This window comes from Cavia porcellus, unplaced genomic scaffold (assembly GCF_034190915.1).
Source record: "Cavia porcellus strain 051 isolate PalLab524CR breed Dunkin Hartley unplaced genomic scaffold, mCavPor4.1 scaffold_17, whole genome shotgun sequence".
NCBI lineage: Eukaryota > Metazoa > Chordata > Mammalia > Rodentia > Caviidae > Cavia > Cavia porcellus.
The window spans coordinates 71,700,159-71,716,551 of record NW_026947500.1 but is presented as its reverse complement, the minus strand read 5'-3'; the positions used below and the strand labels follow the sequence as shown (position 1 = coordinate 71,716,551).

Here is a 16,393-nt window from a genome sequence, read left to right as displayed (position 1 = left end):
TTTTGTTGAAAACTTAAGAACTTTGAGGTGAGCCCAGCCTGTGGGACCCGGGAGACCCTGGCTCCAAAGGGAAAATTCAAGTGGCCTGGGAGAGGGCCCCGGGTTCCGCCCCAGCACTGCAGGACAGGAGCAAAATCTAAACCCTCACAGAATTTCAGGATGGAGCCGCCAAGCTGCGAAGGAAGCACGGGGCCTGGAGACCCCAATCCGGGGAACCCAGCCCCATTTTAGTGTCACCTATAAACTCAGGGACCCTGGGCCAGGCCAAGGCTGGTGTCTGGGGGTGCAGGCCCCTGAGCTGGCATCTGAGTGGTCTCTATCCAGGGCCCTCCTGACCATGGACCCATTCCGTCCCCAGAAAGTGGCCCCTCACCTACACAGGCCCTGAAGATGGGGCACTTAGGCTGACCCTCGAGGAACTCTGGAGGAACCATCAGCTTGGCTGGGCTCGGGCACCTGGTGGTCCTGCTGCACCTGGGTGGTCAGCACCGTGCAGGCACTGGCCTGGCTGACACTGCCCCTGGCCGAGCACAGCCCCCACGGCCTCGGGGCTCCTGGCTAAGGGAGCTTGGCAGCGGATGCTGCAAGGCCCAAGCTCAGAGCCTCGATCCCCGCACGGGCAGGCGGTGCGGGACACAGCCATGGTGCCCAGAGCAGGGCATGGCTGCACCCCCTGGGGCACTGTGTGGGGGTCGGGGCTGAATGAACACCCCCCCCCCCAAATGAGCATGTTCCCTGTGCTACAAAAAACCAGGAATGGAGCTGGGTGCAGTGGCGCACGCCTGTCATCCCAGCACTCTGGCAGGCGGAGGCAGGAGGATCACAAATTTGACTTACAGCCTGGCAACCTCAGTGACTTATCAAGAAACCCTGTCTTGAAATAAATAAAAAATAAGAGTGGGGTTGGGGATGTAGCTCAGTGCAGAGGCCCTGGGTCCCAGCTCCAGTACCAGAGATGAGGAAACGGCGTGGTGGCACAGGCACGTCATCGGCGCCCTTGCAAGTCTGCAGCAGGAGGACGGCTGCGAGTCTGAGGCCGGCCTGGGCCGGGTGGCGAGATCTGGGCTCCAAACAACAATGGGAAACGGGAGGGAGGAGGCAAAGAGCAACAGCGAGACCGGTGTGTGTGAGACACGTTCATAGTAAAGAAACCTCCTAAGAACAAACAGCACGAACTACGGGCATGAACATCTCCCGGCGGGAAGCTCGGCCTGCCTTCCGGGCGCTTCCCTTGTGACCTCTGCACGTGGGGCTCGGGCCGGAGCCCGGTCTGTCCCCAGTCTCCGCTCTGAAGGGCGATCCAGGGCCGCTCACAAAGTGGGGGCCGCTTGGAAGCCTCCAGGTGGGGTCGCGGGAGAAAGGGGAGCGGCTGCCACAGCCCGGGGACGCGCGGTGACCCTGGGTCGCTGCTCCCGGAGCGAGCCGCAGGCAGGCGTGAGCTCCAGAGGGCAGGAGCTCTTGCTCAGGACAGACCCTGAGGCCGGCTGGCCAGCAAGGCCGCAAGGCACACGGTGGGAGGAGGTCCTCTGCCCACAAGCCCTAGGGACTCTGTTCCCAGGGGAGCCTGGGGGCGGGCTCTGTGCCCCCAACAGTGCAGGGCCCGGCGGGGACGGCTGGCGCTGGGTTTGTCATCTGTGGTGAAAACTGACAGGGGAGAAGCAGCCTGTGGCGGGGACCAGCGCTTCGCACAGCTCTCCGGCTCTCACGGGGACGCGGTACAAAGCTCGGGCTGCCACGGGGGCGCCCCGAAACAAGGGGCAGGGTCCTCGCGGCGGCGGTGGCAGCATGTGGAACCGTGTTTCTCATCAGTGCCCGGCGCGCCCCCAGAGTAAACGTCAAGGCGTCTAAGAGGCACAGTGCGGTGGGGCCAGGGAGTCCAGGTTCCCAGAGCGACCTGGTGACGCCTTCTGGGACCTCGCGTGCGGAGGGCGCCCGGTGCCAGGTGCTAGACGCCCCCGTGCAGCTGGGGGCCCGAGTCGCTGCGCTCCCGTTTCACCAGGGGCTCGCCCAGGCTGTGGGGGTCCTCGGCACTGCGCTCCGCGCCCAGATCGTCTGCGTGGGGGTGGGGACAGAGTCCGTCAGAGAGGTCCCCGTGAAACCCACCCCGCCACCCACCGTGCCCTTGGTGGCCTGTGTCATGTTCCCAGGGACACAGACGTGGCTGCGGGAGGCCTCAGGCCTTGGCCAGCTGTTACTCCCTTCCCAGCCACCACCCGCTGTCTGCATGGCAGCTCCCTGGGGTCCCCACACCACCCAGGGGCTGCTGCAATTTCCACTGGCTTTGGTGACCTGGAGCCCAGGGACCTGGGGAAGCCAAGCTGTGCATACCTTTGTCGATCAGCGTCAGTGACAGGGAGGTGAGGTCATTGAACTGCAAGAGAAGCCCAGAGTCAGGGCCTCGAGGGCCGACAGGGACTCAAGCCTCAGCTAAACCCACTTCTGGTTCTGTGTGGACTCGGCTTCTGCCAGGACAAGTGGCCTGACCTTTCCCCAGCCCCTGGGGGCTGCAGGTCGGGCTGGGAAAGGCACTGGGCTTCCAGGTGGCAGCCTGGGGACCGTGGGCCAGCCGGCCGTGGTCCTGGGCCCTGTGCCCAGCTGTGGGCAAGATCCAAACACCCTCCCCCGGCCTCCCGGTGGCCTCGGGCTGTGATTTCCATGTACTGAGAGCAGCCCAGGGCAGAGGTGCAGGGCCGTGATCCCAGCACCCCAGGCGGCTGAGGCAGGAGGAGCCTAAGTTCCAGCCTAAGTTGATCAAGTTAACGAGGCAGCACGGTCCGCTGACATGCTGGGACGTCACTCAGCCAGGCCAGGACTGGGGCTGTGACACCTGCCGGGGCATGCGCGGACGGAGGCCGCCAGGGGCAGGACACAGCATGGGCCCACGGACAGAAAACAACACCCGGGACAGGCGACTCCAGACAAGAAGCGCCCTGTGGGGCACGCTTGGCAGGGGGCGTGGGAGGCGACTTCCCACCACAGGGGCTCTTCACGGGGCGGACTGTCCCGGGACTGGGCCGCTGGGCGCCGCCTCACCTCCCCCATGACGGCGATGGGCGTCTCCCCAGTGGCCTCAGCCACTCGGTGCTCCACCAGGTAGAACATGTACTCGTCGTAGAGCAGGCGGATGAGGTGGAAGGAGCCGAAGCTGGCCGCACTGCGCAGGGTCAGGTCCCGGATCACCATGGAGCTGGGCAGGCGACAGGGGCGATGCTCGAGGGACAGAGCGTGGGCCTGGGCCTGGCTGTGCTGACCCGGGCTGGGGACCCCAGAACCCAAGCAGCCTTAGACCTACAGCCTGTGGGAAGCTCTGCCAGCAGGAGTCCCCCTCCGGAGGGTACGTGGAGAGGGTGCAACCTGACACAGGAGGGGATGGGACGGGCAGGACATGGTATTTGGAGAAGTCTGGGGTGAACTGGTTCTGATAGCTGCCTGGAGAAAAGATGTTCCAGGCACCGCAAGAGCAAGTGCAAAGGCCCTGAGGCACCGAGACCAGGGAGGACAGGAGGAGAGAGCTGAGGAGGAGAGCTTGGCAGCCAGCAGAGGGCTCAGGACAGACCCTCTTCTTTGTGGGGCTGGGGATGGAACCCAGGGTCTAGCTCATGCTAGGTGAGCCCCTGCCACGGAGCCGCACGGGGTTCCGCCGGCTGGCTTTGATGATAGCTAGACAGGGAACACTACTGGCCTTCAGGACACCATCACACTTCTCTGTTAGCAGCTGGGGGCTGAGGGCCAGGCCCGCCCAGGCAGGGCTCACCTGTAAAAGGACCACTTGAGCAGGAACTGCCGCGCGGCCTTGGGGAAGCTGGGGCTGCCCGCGTGCTGCTTGAGCACCTGGCTGACCACGCTGTCCAGCCAGCGGGCCCACTGCTCCAGCGAGCTCTGCTGCTGCAGCGTCACCTTGAAGTCTTGCTCCAGCCGCTGCACCATGCCCTCCTCACACTGGCACACCCACGAGGCCTGCTCCTGGGGGGAGGGCAGACGGGCGCTGACTCCTCGGTTCCGCAGCGGAACCCAGTGTCCCGCACAGGCTAGACAAGCACCCACAAGTGAGCAGCGCGCGGCCTCTTCACTTTGAGACTGCATCTCAGGAAGCTGCCTGGGCTGGTGTGTGTGTGAGCACGTCCAGCTGTTTTTGTTGGATTTTTTGGTGCTGGGATGGGGCCTAGGGCCTCACATAGCTACAAACACACTGTCGCACAGAGCAGACCCTTCCTGACCTTGGCCTCTGATAACTGTGTCTAAGAACGCATAGGAAGCCTTTCCAGACCAAAGCTCATGGCTGGTCTGCTCCAACGCGCTCTCTTCTCCCTGTATTAATCTTACTGTTCACCAGGCTGCAGATGGAACCGGGTGGGGCCCTGCACATGCTCGCCACTCACCTACACTTCTGGGTCTTTATTTTACTTGGAAATGGGATTACCACTATGTCTCTAAATTGCCCAGGCTGCAGTCAAACTTTCGATCCTCTTGACTCAGCCTCCCAGAGGGCTGGGCGAACAGATGTGCACCACCCTGAAAGGCTTGTATTCATTTTTCAAATGACTGGGCACAGGGGCAAATGAGGTAAAAGCCAGCTCAGGGCTTGTGCCCCGGGCCACCTGCCACGTTGTTCCTGCACTGTGCTAAACCTGAGGGCCCCCCAGAGCTCTGCGGTCAGCTCTGGGTCCTGCTTTGCATCGGCGGAGTCACCTGCACGTTGGCGAAGTCCACGCGGTTGAGGTCGCTGAGCATCTGGCTGATCTGGGACGCGTTCTGCAGCACCGCGCGCGCTGCCTGCGCCAAGTGATTGAGCGACGTGTAGCGCCGCAGAGTCTGCGCAAAAGCGCTGACCACGCCCACCTGCGGCCGGGGGGGCGTGGTCAGACGAGTGGGCGGGGTCCCACCACTGTAATGGCCCAAGGTGAGGTCGGCCGGCCGGAAGCCACTTGGGGCCGCCAGCGCCATCCCTCACACCCAGAGTCCCAAAAGGGACTCCTCGCCTTCTGCAAGCCCTCTGGCTATGCAAAACAGATTCCAGGGCGCAGCCGGAGCACGCTTGGGGCCGCATCCTGAGAATCTGAATTTGCCACACCAGCCTAGGTGACTCTAGTGCACTGGTCTGCAGGCCAACAGGTCAGTTCCCGGGTGTGCATGGTAATGCATGCTGCCGGATCCGGGCCCTGGCCACACCGACAGTTTTCGGGTTTGTTTGGGGTTTTTTTGGTGCAGAGTTAAGGGTGGAACCCAAGGCCTCCTGCGTGCTGAACTAGTCCGCACCAGCCCTTTTTCACTTTTATTTTGAGATTGAGCCTGCTTAGTTGCCCAGGCTAGGCTGGAACTCAAGACCTTCCTGCCTCAGCCTCCTGAGTAGGTGGGATTACAGGTGTTCCACCACAGCGCCCAAAATGGCCATCAAAAGCCACTTAAGATACGTTGGAAAGAATGCCAGGGGCTGGTTTTCACAGGCCAGCCCACTCTGGGTTTCAAGTTCTGATCTGTGGCCCACAAATGGGGCGGAAGCAAGGAGAATGAGCGGCCCTTGGGTGATGGCTGAGTAAACAGTCTGCCCCCAGGAGTGCTCTCCAGTGACGCCTTCTGCCATTTCCCTGCTGCCAGCTGTCGCCCTTGTGACACAGGGCACTGTGGTCCTCGTGTCCCCCTTCCTCCCGGCCACGCCAGGCCCTGTCCCTGTGCAGCATGCGGGGCCCTCGGGTGTGGGCCACGGCCCCGCTTGTCACCTTGGTCTGGACGACCTGCTGCGGGAAGTCGCTCATGGCGTTGGTCAGCCAGCCTTCCAAGCTCTTGGCGAAGTTGCGGATGGCCTGCGTCAGGGTGCCTGGGGACACAGCATGAGGCCAGCGGTGAGGGGTGACAGGCACAGTGCAGGGAGGGGACACAGCAGCCTGAGGGCAAGGGGGACTCGGCACAGGTGGCCTCTGGCCTCTGCCCTTGGTTCTAGCAGTTCTCAGAGCTACTTTTTGATGGAAAAGAAGCAGCATAATGAAACTTGGGGATTTAGCTCAGCAGCATAAACGCCTGCCTTGCAAGCATGCAGTTGTGAGTTCGACCCCTGGTACCACAAAAATAAAATAAAATAAAACAGGTCGTAAACGCAGACCTCTCTGCTGGGCTGACAGCCACACTGACCAGTGTCCAGGCAGCTGAGGCCACAAGAGACAGTGAATGGCCCTGGGGCTCCGGGAAGAACAGACCGGTGTGGTCGGCACTAAGGGTTGAACCAGGGCCTCTGCCTGAGCTGCATGCCAGCTCTTTGTATTTTGAGACAGAGCTCACTGGGTTGCTCAGTTGACCCTCCTTCCTGCCTCAGCCTCCCAGAGTGCAGGGATGACAGGTGTCTGCACCATGTCTGGCTGGAGCAGATCATTCAGACAGCCTGAGCCTCAGGTTCCTCCTGAGACCTGTGTGCAGCTTCCTGTCCTCCCTCAGGATGGTGGGGTGTGGCCTGGGCTGGGGCATAGCCCTGGGGAGCTCCAGAGGCCAGCCAGGCACAGGGCGCCTGTCACTGACTTCACCCCCCACATGCCATGGAGATGTCAGGGCACAGGAGCCCACGGTGCACATCTTGGCAGGGGTTAAGCCACAGCCATTCCCCTGCCACACAGGAAGGGCCCCCCCAGCACCTGAGGGGCTCCTGGGGACAGCGGCGCTGGTGCATCCTTGGGATAAGGGTGGCTGCTTGGGCAGAGCTCCCGGGCTCACGCGTGCTGCCCGTCACCCTGGGTCAGCGGTGAGGCGAAAGGAAGCCCCGCAGGTGATGCTGGTGGAGGAGACGGGCAAGGGCGGCAAGGGCAGGGCGAGGGGTCACTCACTGGGCACCGGGCGCAGCACGTCCGGGATGAGGATCTCCACAAGCGCCTGGTACAGGATGTGGTCGCAGCTCCGCATCCACTTGAGGATGGGCGCGCACTTGCAGAGCGAGATGAGCTTGTCCTGAGGGAGCGTGGCCTGCGCCTCGGGCTCCTCCTCACTGCGGGCCAGGCCGGGCTGGTGAGGCGGGGACTGGGGCCCGGCCGCCCTCCCTTCTCGTCCCAGCCCAGGGCAGCTGATGGGGGAGTCGGGGGTCCCCCTATGTGGGCACCATGGCTGTCACCTGGCGGGGAGGGAGTCAGGGCCGTCGCCGGAGGTGGCTTTGGAGTTCCAGAAGGACAGCCACAGCTGCTCGATGTAGTGGAACTGGAGGTTCGTGACTACATCCAGGGTGGCCTGGGGGGAAGCGACAGGGTCCATAGAGGCTACAGGGGTCGTGCCCTGGCCAGGAGCCATGACCCGGGATGCGGCGGGGGTTGGGGTGACAGGAGAGACGGGAGGCCCTGGGAACAGAGCAGCTGCCGCCCAGAGGGGACCCTGCAGTGGGCACGGGGCTCCGTCACCTCTGCCCCCCAGGCCACCCAGGGCCGGCGCGGTCACCTGGCAGTGCCGTCGGTACGCTAGCTGCAGGGCCTTGACGTCGCGCAGCGTGATGCTCTCCTGCAGCAGCCCGCTGCCCAGCTCGGGCACCGGAAACTCTGGGAACACATGGGACACATCTGGGGAGGACACGGCTGTCAGACGTGGGGATCGTAAGAACAGAAAGATGGGGTGGGGTGACACTCCTAGACCCACAGCCCCGCTCCGCCCTGGCTCCACCCGCAGGCCAGTGACCTTTGCAATTCTCGGCTTTTCTCAGAGCCACTTGGTTACCTCCCAGGGCTGCGACAGGAGCTACACACACGCCTGGGGACACAGCGAGGGCTCTGGACCTCGACTCCTATCACCACCACCGGGGTGTCACAGCTTGACAGCACCCCGGCATCATCTCAGTCTCCCTCGAAAACCCACCCCCAGAACACAAGGGTTCTGTCCAGACTCAGAGAACACGGGCTGAGACGGGTGTGGCGGTGCGGGCCTGAAATCCCGCACCCTGGGAGGCTGAGGCAGGAGGCGGCAGGTTCCAGCCCAGCCTGGGCAACTCAAGGAGACCTTTTCTCAAAATACAAAATTAAAAAAAGGGCTGGGGACGTGGCTCAGTGTGAAGGTCCTGTACTGCAAACCAAACCAAACCCCCTCAGTGCAACTGTGGAAACCGGCAAGCGTGTCTCCCCGATAACAGCGCTGATGTCAGCCTTTCCCGAGCTGTGCCCAGGGGCAGATTCTAAGCTTAGACCCCAGCCTGCAGGTCCCCAAGCAAGACTGAGAGGCTGGTGCCACCTGGAGGACCCTAATTGTGCCAGGTCCTGCGGGACTGCTGGACAATGTGCCAGGACACAATGGATCATCGTCTATTCTTTCTGACGGTCTATACTCATCTTTTAATTTTTGTTGAACCCAGGCCCTTTGCACTGAGCTGCATCCCTAGCTTTTTTTAAAAAAAATTTGCGGCAGGGTCTCGCTGAGTTGCCCAGGTTGGCCTCCAACTTGTGACGCTCCTGCCTCAGCCTTCCACGGTGAGGGTGACAGTGTGCACCCTGCTCAGCTATGTACTTATGTTTCTGACGGTCACTTTATACATCACATTTCAGAGGTGCACGCCGATTGCTCTAAAATCTCAGGGACTGTGATTCAGCTAGATCTCTGTGCGCACGGCGGGAAGCGGTGGCCTGAGGGGACCGTCCCGGCAGGCGCTACCCCTCACCGATGTACTGCTGGTGGTGCTGGCTCTGCGTGGCCATGGCCTGCTCGGGCGTGCTGTGAAGGCTGCTGTGGGAGCTGCTGTCCCCAAGGCTGTCCGTCTTCTGGGCTGGCCGGTACCTGGGCAGGGGACACAGGTGCCACTGTGAGGCTCCTTTTTTAGGAGTGTGGCCAAGTCAGTAAGACAAAACGTACCATCGAAACCATTCGTAAGCACCCAGCTCGGCAACAGGAAGCGCAGGCACTGCCCGGCTGTGCAGCCGCCCACACCCCAGAACCTTCTCAGGTCCCCTCATCAGCCCTGTCCCCAGGAGGTGCCGGCTGCCGTCGCCTCCCCACCCGGCCCCACCGCCCTCTTCCTGTCTCTGTTCTCGGCCCGGGCCCTCCGGGAGCCTGACCCAGCAATGTGTCCCCTTGTGAGCAGCACGACCTCCAGGCCTATCCGAGCTATGACAGCATCGGGTTGCCTCTCTTTTCACGGCTGTGTAACAGTCCAGTGTGTGCATGGACCCCGCCGTGCAGGGGGGACCCCACCATGCACCCTCATCTGTGGGTGTCCACCTGCTGTGTCCCTAAGTACCGTTTCCCGACTGTATCTCCTAGACAGCCAGGAGACTCTCCATGCACAACTGGATGTCTCCCTACAGCGTGTTCCAAGGAGATTCTTTTGTTTTTGTGCCAAACAGCAGGGCAGGAGTTGCCTGGCATGGGCACGCCTGTCCCTGCACAGAGGTGGGGCTGCGTCTCCCGGGAGGAAGGGGAGGCGCTGGGTGAGCCACGCTGTGGCTTCCCGGTGCCGTGGCCCAGGCCCATCCTTGTGACAGACACGTGCCTCTCCTGAAATGACACGCCGCCTGGTGACAGTCTCTGTGTGGACAGGGTGGGAGAGGGCAGCGGCCTCCTCTCAGCCCTGGAGGTCCCCTTCACCTGCAGTGGGGTGTCCAGGCTTTCCTGAGTGGCCGTCTGAGCCACCCGGAGGAGAATGGCACAGTCGCTGCCCTCAGGGTGTCACACTGGGAGGGACCAGCTGTGCTCCTTGGCCCGTGGTGGGGGCACTAGAAGCTGCCAGGAGGAGCCTTTGGGGGACCCTTAGCCAAGCAGCTGTAAACTCCGATGGCCCAGGGGCCGGCGCTGCCGGTTGTTTTTATCAATCAAACTTTCCTGGCACGTGGCCACGCTCACTTAGCAGCGATCACCTGCGGCTGCTTCTGTGGCACAACCCCAGCACCGCAGCGCGGAGGGATCTGCTCTCTGGCTCTTTGGAGAAGGTCCAAAGGTCTCCCAGAGAATATTCCAGAAAGCAACCAGCCTCTTGTGGCTACTGGATGCAGAGGTCAGAGAAGGGATCGACCTTGGCACGACGCTGTGGCATGAAAGCTATGCGACTTCAGCTCCGTGGCCCGCGGGAAAGGCGACAGGAGAGCGCAGAGGCTGCCAGGGGCACACAGGGCACAGCTGGGGGTGGAACCCACATCACACATGCCCGGCCCCGAGACTTTAATGTGTTACTGATGATCCAGCCTCCGTGGTTCGGCGTCTCTGAGACAAGGTCTCTGTGGAGCTCAGGCTGGGCTTGAACTCACAGCCTGCGCCTGCTTCAGCCTGGCTGCTGCTGGGATGCCAGGCTTTTTTTTTTGAAATGCCCAATGTGAGAATCCTGCCAGTGGCCAGGCCTGCATGCAGGCTGGCACGTCCCGGCGCTGGGGGCAGCTGTGTGAGTGTGTCCCCAGGTCAGGAGCCAAGGGGGCCCACCACCCCCTCGGGCTCGGGGACAGCATCCTGGCAGCTTGCTGTCACCCACCTGGGCTTCTGGTGCAGGGGCTGCTGCCGCATGGCCATGTACTGAGTGTCCTCCTGCAGCCGGTTCAGCGGGGAGTCCGGCTTCAGACGGATGCCATAGTAGTGGTACTTGGAGTTTCCCCTGCGAAGCACACGCAGGCGGAGTGATAAGACAGGCCCTCCCGTCCCCCTCGGACCTTGCTTTCGGCCAGTGTGGTCTGGGGTCTCCCGAGCAGTGCAGGAAACGTTCATGGGGAAATTCCGCCCGCAAGAGCTTCTCATAGAGAGGCCCTTTGGTTTGTTTATTCTGAGCGCTGGGGATGGAGCCCAGGCCCTTTGCACGGAGCCCCAGCCCCAACCCAGCCCCTTTTATTTTGAGACAGTCTCACTAAGTCTCCACATTGCCCAGGCTGGGCTTGGACTAGGGATCCTCCTGCCTCAGCCTCCAGAGTGCTGGGATGACAGGTGCGCGCCAGCACCCCGGCTGCGGGGCTGTTTGGTTTCAGTGTAACTGGGCTCTGACAGCCCTGCTCCTCCTGGTGGGAAGAGCGGTGTCGGGACTGATATCAGCAGCTCTCCCCGTGGCGGCCCTTTGGTGCATGATAACGAGGCCTCCCCGAAGGGCAGCGTGTCGTGCCGGGGTGCTGTCCCAGACACTGCAGCAGCAGGTGACCGGAGGCCTTGGGGTTACTTCCTGAAGGAGAAGCCCCAGGGCTCTGCTAACTGGCCGACTGCCCAGGTCACCAGGCCACGTCTGTGGGCTCAGGCTCATAGTAAGGACAACTGAGAGGCCTCTGGACCTTTCTTGAATCTAGAACAGGCACATGCTTAGCTGAGGAGAAAAGCATAGGAACATGGGAAGAAAACCAGAGAAATAAGCCCGAGTCCCAGGGCGGACGCACGGACCCCCCAGGTGTAGCCTCACAGGCAGCAGGCTGGGATCTCAGGACTCAGGTTCCAGGTCCTTTTTCCCCAGGCCCTGCCCTCCCTTTTTTTGGTGGTAGATACTGTTTACTGAACCTCAGGGCCTTTGCACTGAGCCGCATCCCTGGCCCTTTTATATTTTTTTGAGACAGGACTTTGGAGTCTTCCTGCCTCAGCCTCCCAGAGCCCTGGGCTCGTAGTTTTGCACCACCACACCTAGGCCTGGCCTCCTCTGACCTCTAGTTTTGTAATGACTAGCTCTGGAAAGGGCTGGCAGGTGTCAGGGACCAAAGGACTCTGCTCCTTCAGTCCCCAGCCATGTCCACAGGCAGCCCACTCCTGCGGGTGCACAGAGCGCCCGGACGCCCCTTCTGGCATGGCCACGGCGTGGTGGCCACTGCAGCGCTCTGGCCACCTGCTCCCTCTCAGTGCTTTCCAAGTTGGGGGTGCACTGGAATGGCGGGGTGCGTGTGACACATGGTGCTTCCCATGCTACAGAACAGGGAGAGGCAGGAAGAAATGGTGACCCCAGGCAGGTGTGATGGCACGGGGGAGGGGGAGGGGAGGAGAGGGAATGGGGGCGGGGCGGTGCCACCCACCTGGTGCCCAGGCGCCGCGTGCGCAGCCCCATGAACACGGAGCGGATGAGCTTCCCGAAGGAGGCGGCGTTCACCGGGTCCAGTTTGTGCTCCTGGCAGTGCCGCAGGTAGTGGTTGTACAGGGAGCTCCTGGGCAGGCTCACGCCCTCGGCCGTCTCGTAGTTGTCCAGCAGCCACTGGAGCTGGGCGGGAGAGGCGCGGGCAGCGGTCAGAGCCCGGGCTCCGGCCCAGCTCTGAGTACCGCCCGGGGAGGCCGCCCAGCCCGCTGCTGCCGGCTTTTTGGACGCGCGTGTCTGTCCTTCCCACGCACACCGGCCTGGCTCTGGGGTCTCCCCACGCATTTGATAAAAACCCGCGCGGGATGGAGACCTTCTGGGCTCCAAGCTCGTGACCGATGGGTCTCCAGAGCCCAAAGGACGGAGCCACGAGTGCCAGGCAGATGCAGGCAGAGCCCTGCACTGTGTGATGCGGAGGCGGCCAGTGCCCCAGACCCAGCTGCTGACGCGCAGTGGGGACCCAGGTCGGACCTGACTCTACAGTGAGCGTCCCAAGAACGTCCGCGGCATGCCCAGTGCCCCAAGGGCCTCAGTGCCCACTGGGCAGGGCACCCCAGAAGCTCTGTCTCCACCCAGAGCAGTCAGACGCACAGCAGCTGGCACGCCCCACTGTGCTGGACTCTGACACAACCCTCGTGCCCATGTCCTGCATCCCACAGGACCAAAGTGGGCATCTCTCCTATAGAGAGCTCCGCCCGCTATAGAGTCTGCACAGCGCCTGCCAAGATGGTGCTGAGCACCCAGAGAACATGCATCCCAGGAAGGAGTCTTGAGCGCAGGGTGACAGGAGGGCTGGAGGGGGCCCTGCAGTTTAAAATCAAGTCAGGAAGGCTCACTGAGAGGACACAATGAGCAAGCATGCCAACAAGTCATGGGGCAGAGGACACAGCCCATGCCAAGGCCCTGGGGCACCACGGAGCCTGGTGAGGTGCAGGAGCCATGAGGAGCCCATGTGGCTGAAACAGAACGGGCAGGAGCAGACAGGAGGGGACAATGGACAGGCAGATGGAGCAGGGCCCTGCCAGCTGCACAGAGGACGTGGGCTTGGGCCCCAAGGAGATGGGAGCCTTGGAGGGCTGAGGACAGAAGAGCACTGTGACCTGCGTTAAGTGTCAAGACGATCCCCGGTAGAGTGTGAGCAGGGACTGGATGCTGGGCAGGGCTGGCCGGGAGGTGGCCAAGTTGACCCCAGGCCTTTCCTAAAGGTGGGTGTGCGAGCAGGCTGTGGCCTTGGAGGCCAGCGTTGCCCTTGACCAAGACAGGACAATGGAGGCACACAGGCTGAGATGTTAGCTCAACTCCCTGCTGGCAGGGGACCTGGACCTGAGGGATCCCCGGAGGTGATCCATGGCTGTGCCCCCACGAGGGTTCTGGAAGGCACTGTCCTCCAGCACAGCCATCTCAGCCGCGGGGACCCTGGGGACAGCTGTCAGCAGCACACACAGCCCACCCTTCACCTCACCCCCGGCTCTAGGGTGGCCAGAGCAGGTCCAGGGTGATTTTACAGACGCATGTGTGGTGCACTGTGTCACCGAGCCCTAGAGCCTGGGTCACAGCTCCTGACGGAAGAGAACAGGTCCCTGTGGAGAAGGTGGCTCGGGGAGATGTCACCTGCTGGAAAAGTCACGTCGGAACAAGACCATGTCGGGGAGCAGCCCTGGGCCTCTTCCCTGCGGAACTCCCTGGAGCCCGAGTGTGCCCGCAGCCTCGACAGCCGGCCGCATGCTTTGTCTGTCTCTGCGCCCGTCTGCCCCGTCACCATCCGCCCTCCTCCGCCCGGGGCCCCAGCTGCCTGCCAGCTGGGACGTTTGCTGCCTGAGTTGGTCTCCAGCAGAAACGGCCTGAGCGCGGGGGGATGTCTCGCTGCAGACCCTACACAGGGTGCCCTGAGCTGAGGACACCGCGTTGCTCCAGACTCGGTCCAGAGCAGGAATGCTCGCTGTCCCCTCTGCCAGGAGCAAGCGGCCACCAGTCAGCATCTTGTTTTATGTTTATGTTTGCTTGGTGGCCCAGGTGGAGGACACATCCCTGCTGGCCTGGCCCCATAACCCAGGTTTTGGGACCTTTCCTGAAGTCAACTTCTACAGCAGTGTTGGGTGGGAAAGTCTTGGGGTCCCGGTTAGGGCGGGGTTAGGCAGAAAGGGGGTCCTTCTCCCGTAATACCAGAAGCCCGGTTTCACGATGGCAAGACATCTCCAGTGCTGCGCACGGCCGCATCGGGCGCCCAGGGAAGGGCGAGGGATGCGGGGGAGGTGACCAGGCCTTCCTCCTCCACTGGGCAGGTCCCTCTTCCTGGCGCGGCCGAGGTTGAGGCCAAGGCCACCTCCCAAGCAGGACCTGAGGTCGCTGTGCCCTCCCGAGAGCCAGCAAAGGAGGGAGCCGCACACACCTAAAGCCAGCATGATTGGCTTGTTTTCTGCTGCTCTCAAAAAATCGTGTCTTTCAAAAAGTTGACCCTCCAGGTCTGCATGACATTCCTGATGTGAGGTCGCTTTTTCTTTTTTGTTGTTTATTTTAACGATACTGGATTTTTTTTTTTTTTTTAGTACTGGGAATCGAACTCAGGACCTCATGTTTGCCAGGTAGGCGCCGTGCCACTGTGCTAAATCCCCGGCCGCACCTGTGCCAATCCATGTCTGTGAGTATTAAATCTTGTGTTTTTGTGGTACTAGGGATTGAACCCAGGTCCTTCCCACTGAGTTACTTTGTCCTTATTTCATTGGTGTATCTGCCTATCTGGTTTTGAGCTGGGGTCTCGCCGAGTGCTAAATTCCTCAGGCTGGGCTGGAACTGTGACCCTCCCGCCTCGGCCTCCCACAGTGCTGCCCTGGCCGGGCAGGCCAGCCCCGCAGTCGCCACCTGGCGCCCAGGACGAGCCCTGCCCCGAGCCGGGGTCTGGCTGCAGCCTGCTTGGCACCTCGGATCCTCCTGCCTCCCGGGAGCCACCGCGCCCGCTGCTTTTGCTTTTAAAATGTGCATCGCGGCTCCGAGCAGGGCGGGGTCAGCACGGGTCAGACGTGCACTTACATGGCTGTTGAGTAAACCGCTTTTGTGCGGGGTGATTCCTTCACTTTTTTGGAGGTTTTCGATCGCCATTTGAAGCTAAAGAAAATGTGCGCAGAACAAAACAGCAAAGTGGAAGGAGGAAAAGAAAAGAGAAGGAAATCAGATGGTTAGCAACAGCCGGGATGCAGGCTTTTATTAATATCCAAATAATGATTCGAGCGCTTATAAAAGAAAGAGGTGAGGCTCAGGCGGGGCCGGGGCGCGGCGGCGAGCGCGGGCGCAGCGGCAGCCACGGTGAGGTCGCCGGGTGGACGCGCATCGCTGACTGCGCCTGCGCTGACCTGCGAGCCACTAGCGCGGGGCAGCCTCGCGGTCCCCTCCGAGCGGCCTCTGCGGCCCCGGGGAGATCGAGGGTCAAAGCCAGGCCACCGGGCGGCACTGATGTCCCGGCCTGCCGTGCCTTAGAGCCCAGGTCTCCCTGCTGCAGGCGACCGGAGGGCAGGAGGAGGCCCCAGGCGCAGGACGCGAGCGGCACAGGGGTGCAGGGGACGCGAGCCAGGCGCGAGACGGTGGCCGGGCCTCCGGGGAAGGGCAGGTGGCCGGCAGGGCTATGCGCAGGAGGAGGAGGCCGGCGGTGTGCACAGCTGGATGTCGCCAGGCCTCGGCCCTGGGAAGTACGCGCGGTCCCCAGAGCTCAGATGGAGACCCCAGCAGGCTCCTTCCTGGCCTCTGGGTCACCGCGCTCACAGGGACAGGCACAGCCTGGGACAAGGAAGGCCCAGAGCTCCAGGACCTCCAGGCACCCTGACCACAGCCTGAGGCCAGCCGGGTGGCTGTCGCCTGGTCGCCCTCAGCTCTGGGTGCCCAAGGCAGATCCCCACCTGGGGTGCCCTGGGAGCTGCTCAGCACTTCCAGGAAGAAGAAAATAGGGCCTCAGCACTGTGGCCTTTACACTGTCACAGGGCGTGAAGGCCCTGCCCACAAACAGTGCTTGCTGTGCTAGTTAAATCTACCCAGGCCTCCCAGACACACAGAAACTGTGGTGGGCCAATGAAACAGTGTTACATTAATGTATCTAAAGCAGCCATAAACCCAGTATAGAACATAAATTAACATTTTTAAAATGAAGGTGAGGCTGGGCATAGGGGCACAGGGATATTATCCCAGGAGGCTGAGGCAGGAGGATCAATACGCCTTCCAGGCCAACCTGAACTGCAAAGTGAGACCCTGTCTCAAAAACCAAAATACACCAGCTAAAAATTGGTTGTTTCGTACTTCCTGTCAGCGGCCTGTGGGGTGTGGAAACCCTGGCATCAAACCCTAACCATGGGGGAGGTGGGGCAGGCCTGGCTTTCCCAGAAGCGGCGGGTTAGGGGCAAAACCCAGCAGAATCCTGGCTCCTGAGCGCCAAGTCAGGAGAAG

At 62.0% G+C, this 16,393-nt stretch overlaps 1 protein-coding gene across 6 annotated transcripts in view; it reads right to left on the bottom strand.

Moving 5' to 3' along the window:
- Positions 1 to 1,123: 1,123 nt before the first annotated feature.
- Positions 1,124 to 16,393, bottom strand: part of Rfx2 (regulatory factor X2) — a 56,752-nt gene continuing 41,482 nt past the window's right edge. For 2 of the 6 annotated variants that reach the window (XM_063228740.1, XM_063228741.1), the window contains exons 6-18: positions 14,993 to 15,067; positions 11,910 to 12,091; positions 10,409 to 10,528; positions 8,612 to 8,727; positions 7,408 to 7,541; positions 7,091 to 7,203; positions 6,810 to 6,967; positions 5,718 to 5,815; positions 4,690 to 4,839; positions 3,755 to 3,963; positions 3,034 to 3,187; positions 2,329 to 2,371; positions 1,124 to 2,052 (exon numbers count right to left, since the gene is read on the bottom strand). In XM_063228740.1, coding sequence (XP_063084810.1) covers positions 1,946 to 2,052; positions 2,329 to 2,371; positions 3,034 to 3,187; positions 3,755 to 3,963; positions 4,690 to 4,839; positions 5,718 to 5,815; positions 6,810 to 6,967; positions 7,091 to 7,203; positions 7,408 to 7,541; positions 8,612 to 8,727; positions 10,409 to 10,528; positions 11,910 to 12,091; positions 14,993 to 15,067 — 1,659 coding nt within the window. In that variant the 3' untranslated portion in view covers positions 1,124 to 1,945. The remainder of the gene's footprint in view (positions 2,053 to 2,328; positions 2,372 to 3,033; positions 3,188 to 3,754; positions 3,964 to 4,689; positions 4,840 to 5,717; positions 5,816 to 6,809; positions 6,968 to 7,090; positions 7,204 to 7,407; positions 7,542 to 8,611; positions 8,728 to 10,408; positions 10,529 to 11,909; positions 12,092 to 14,992; positions 15,068 to 16,393) is intronic. The other 4 variants (XM_063228743.1, XM_063228739.1, XM_063228742.1 and 1 more) reach the window with 3 other exon arrangements.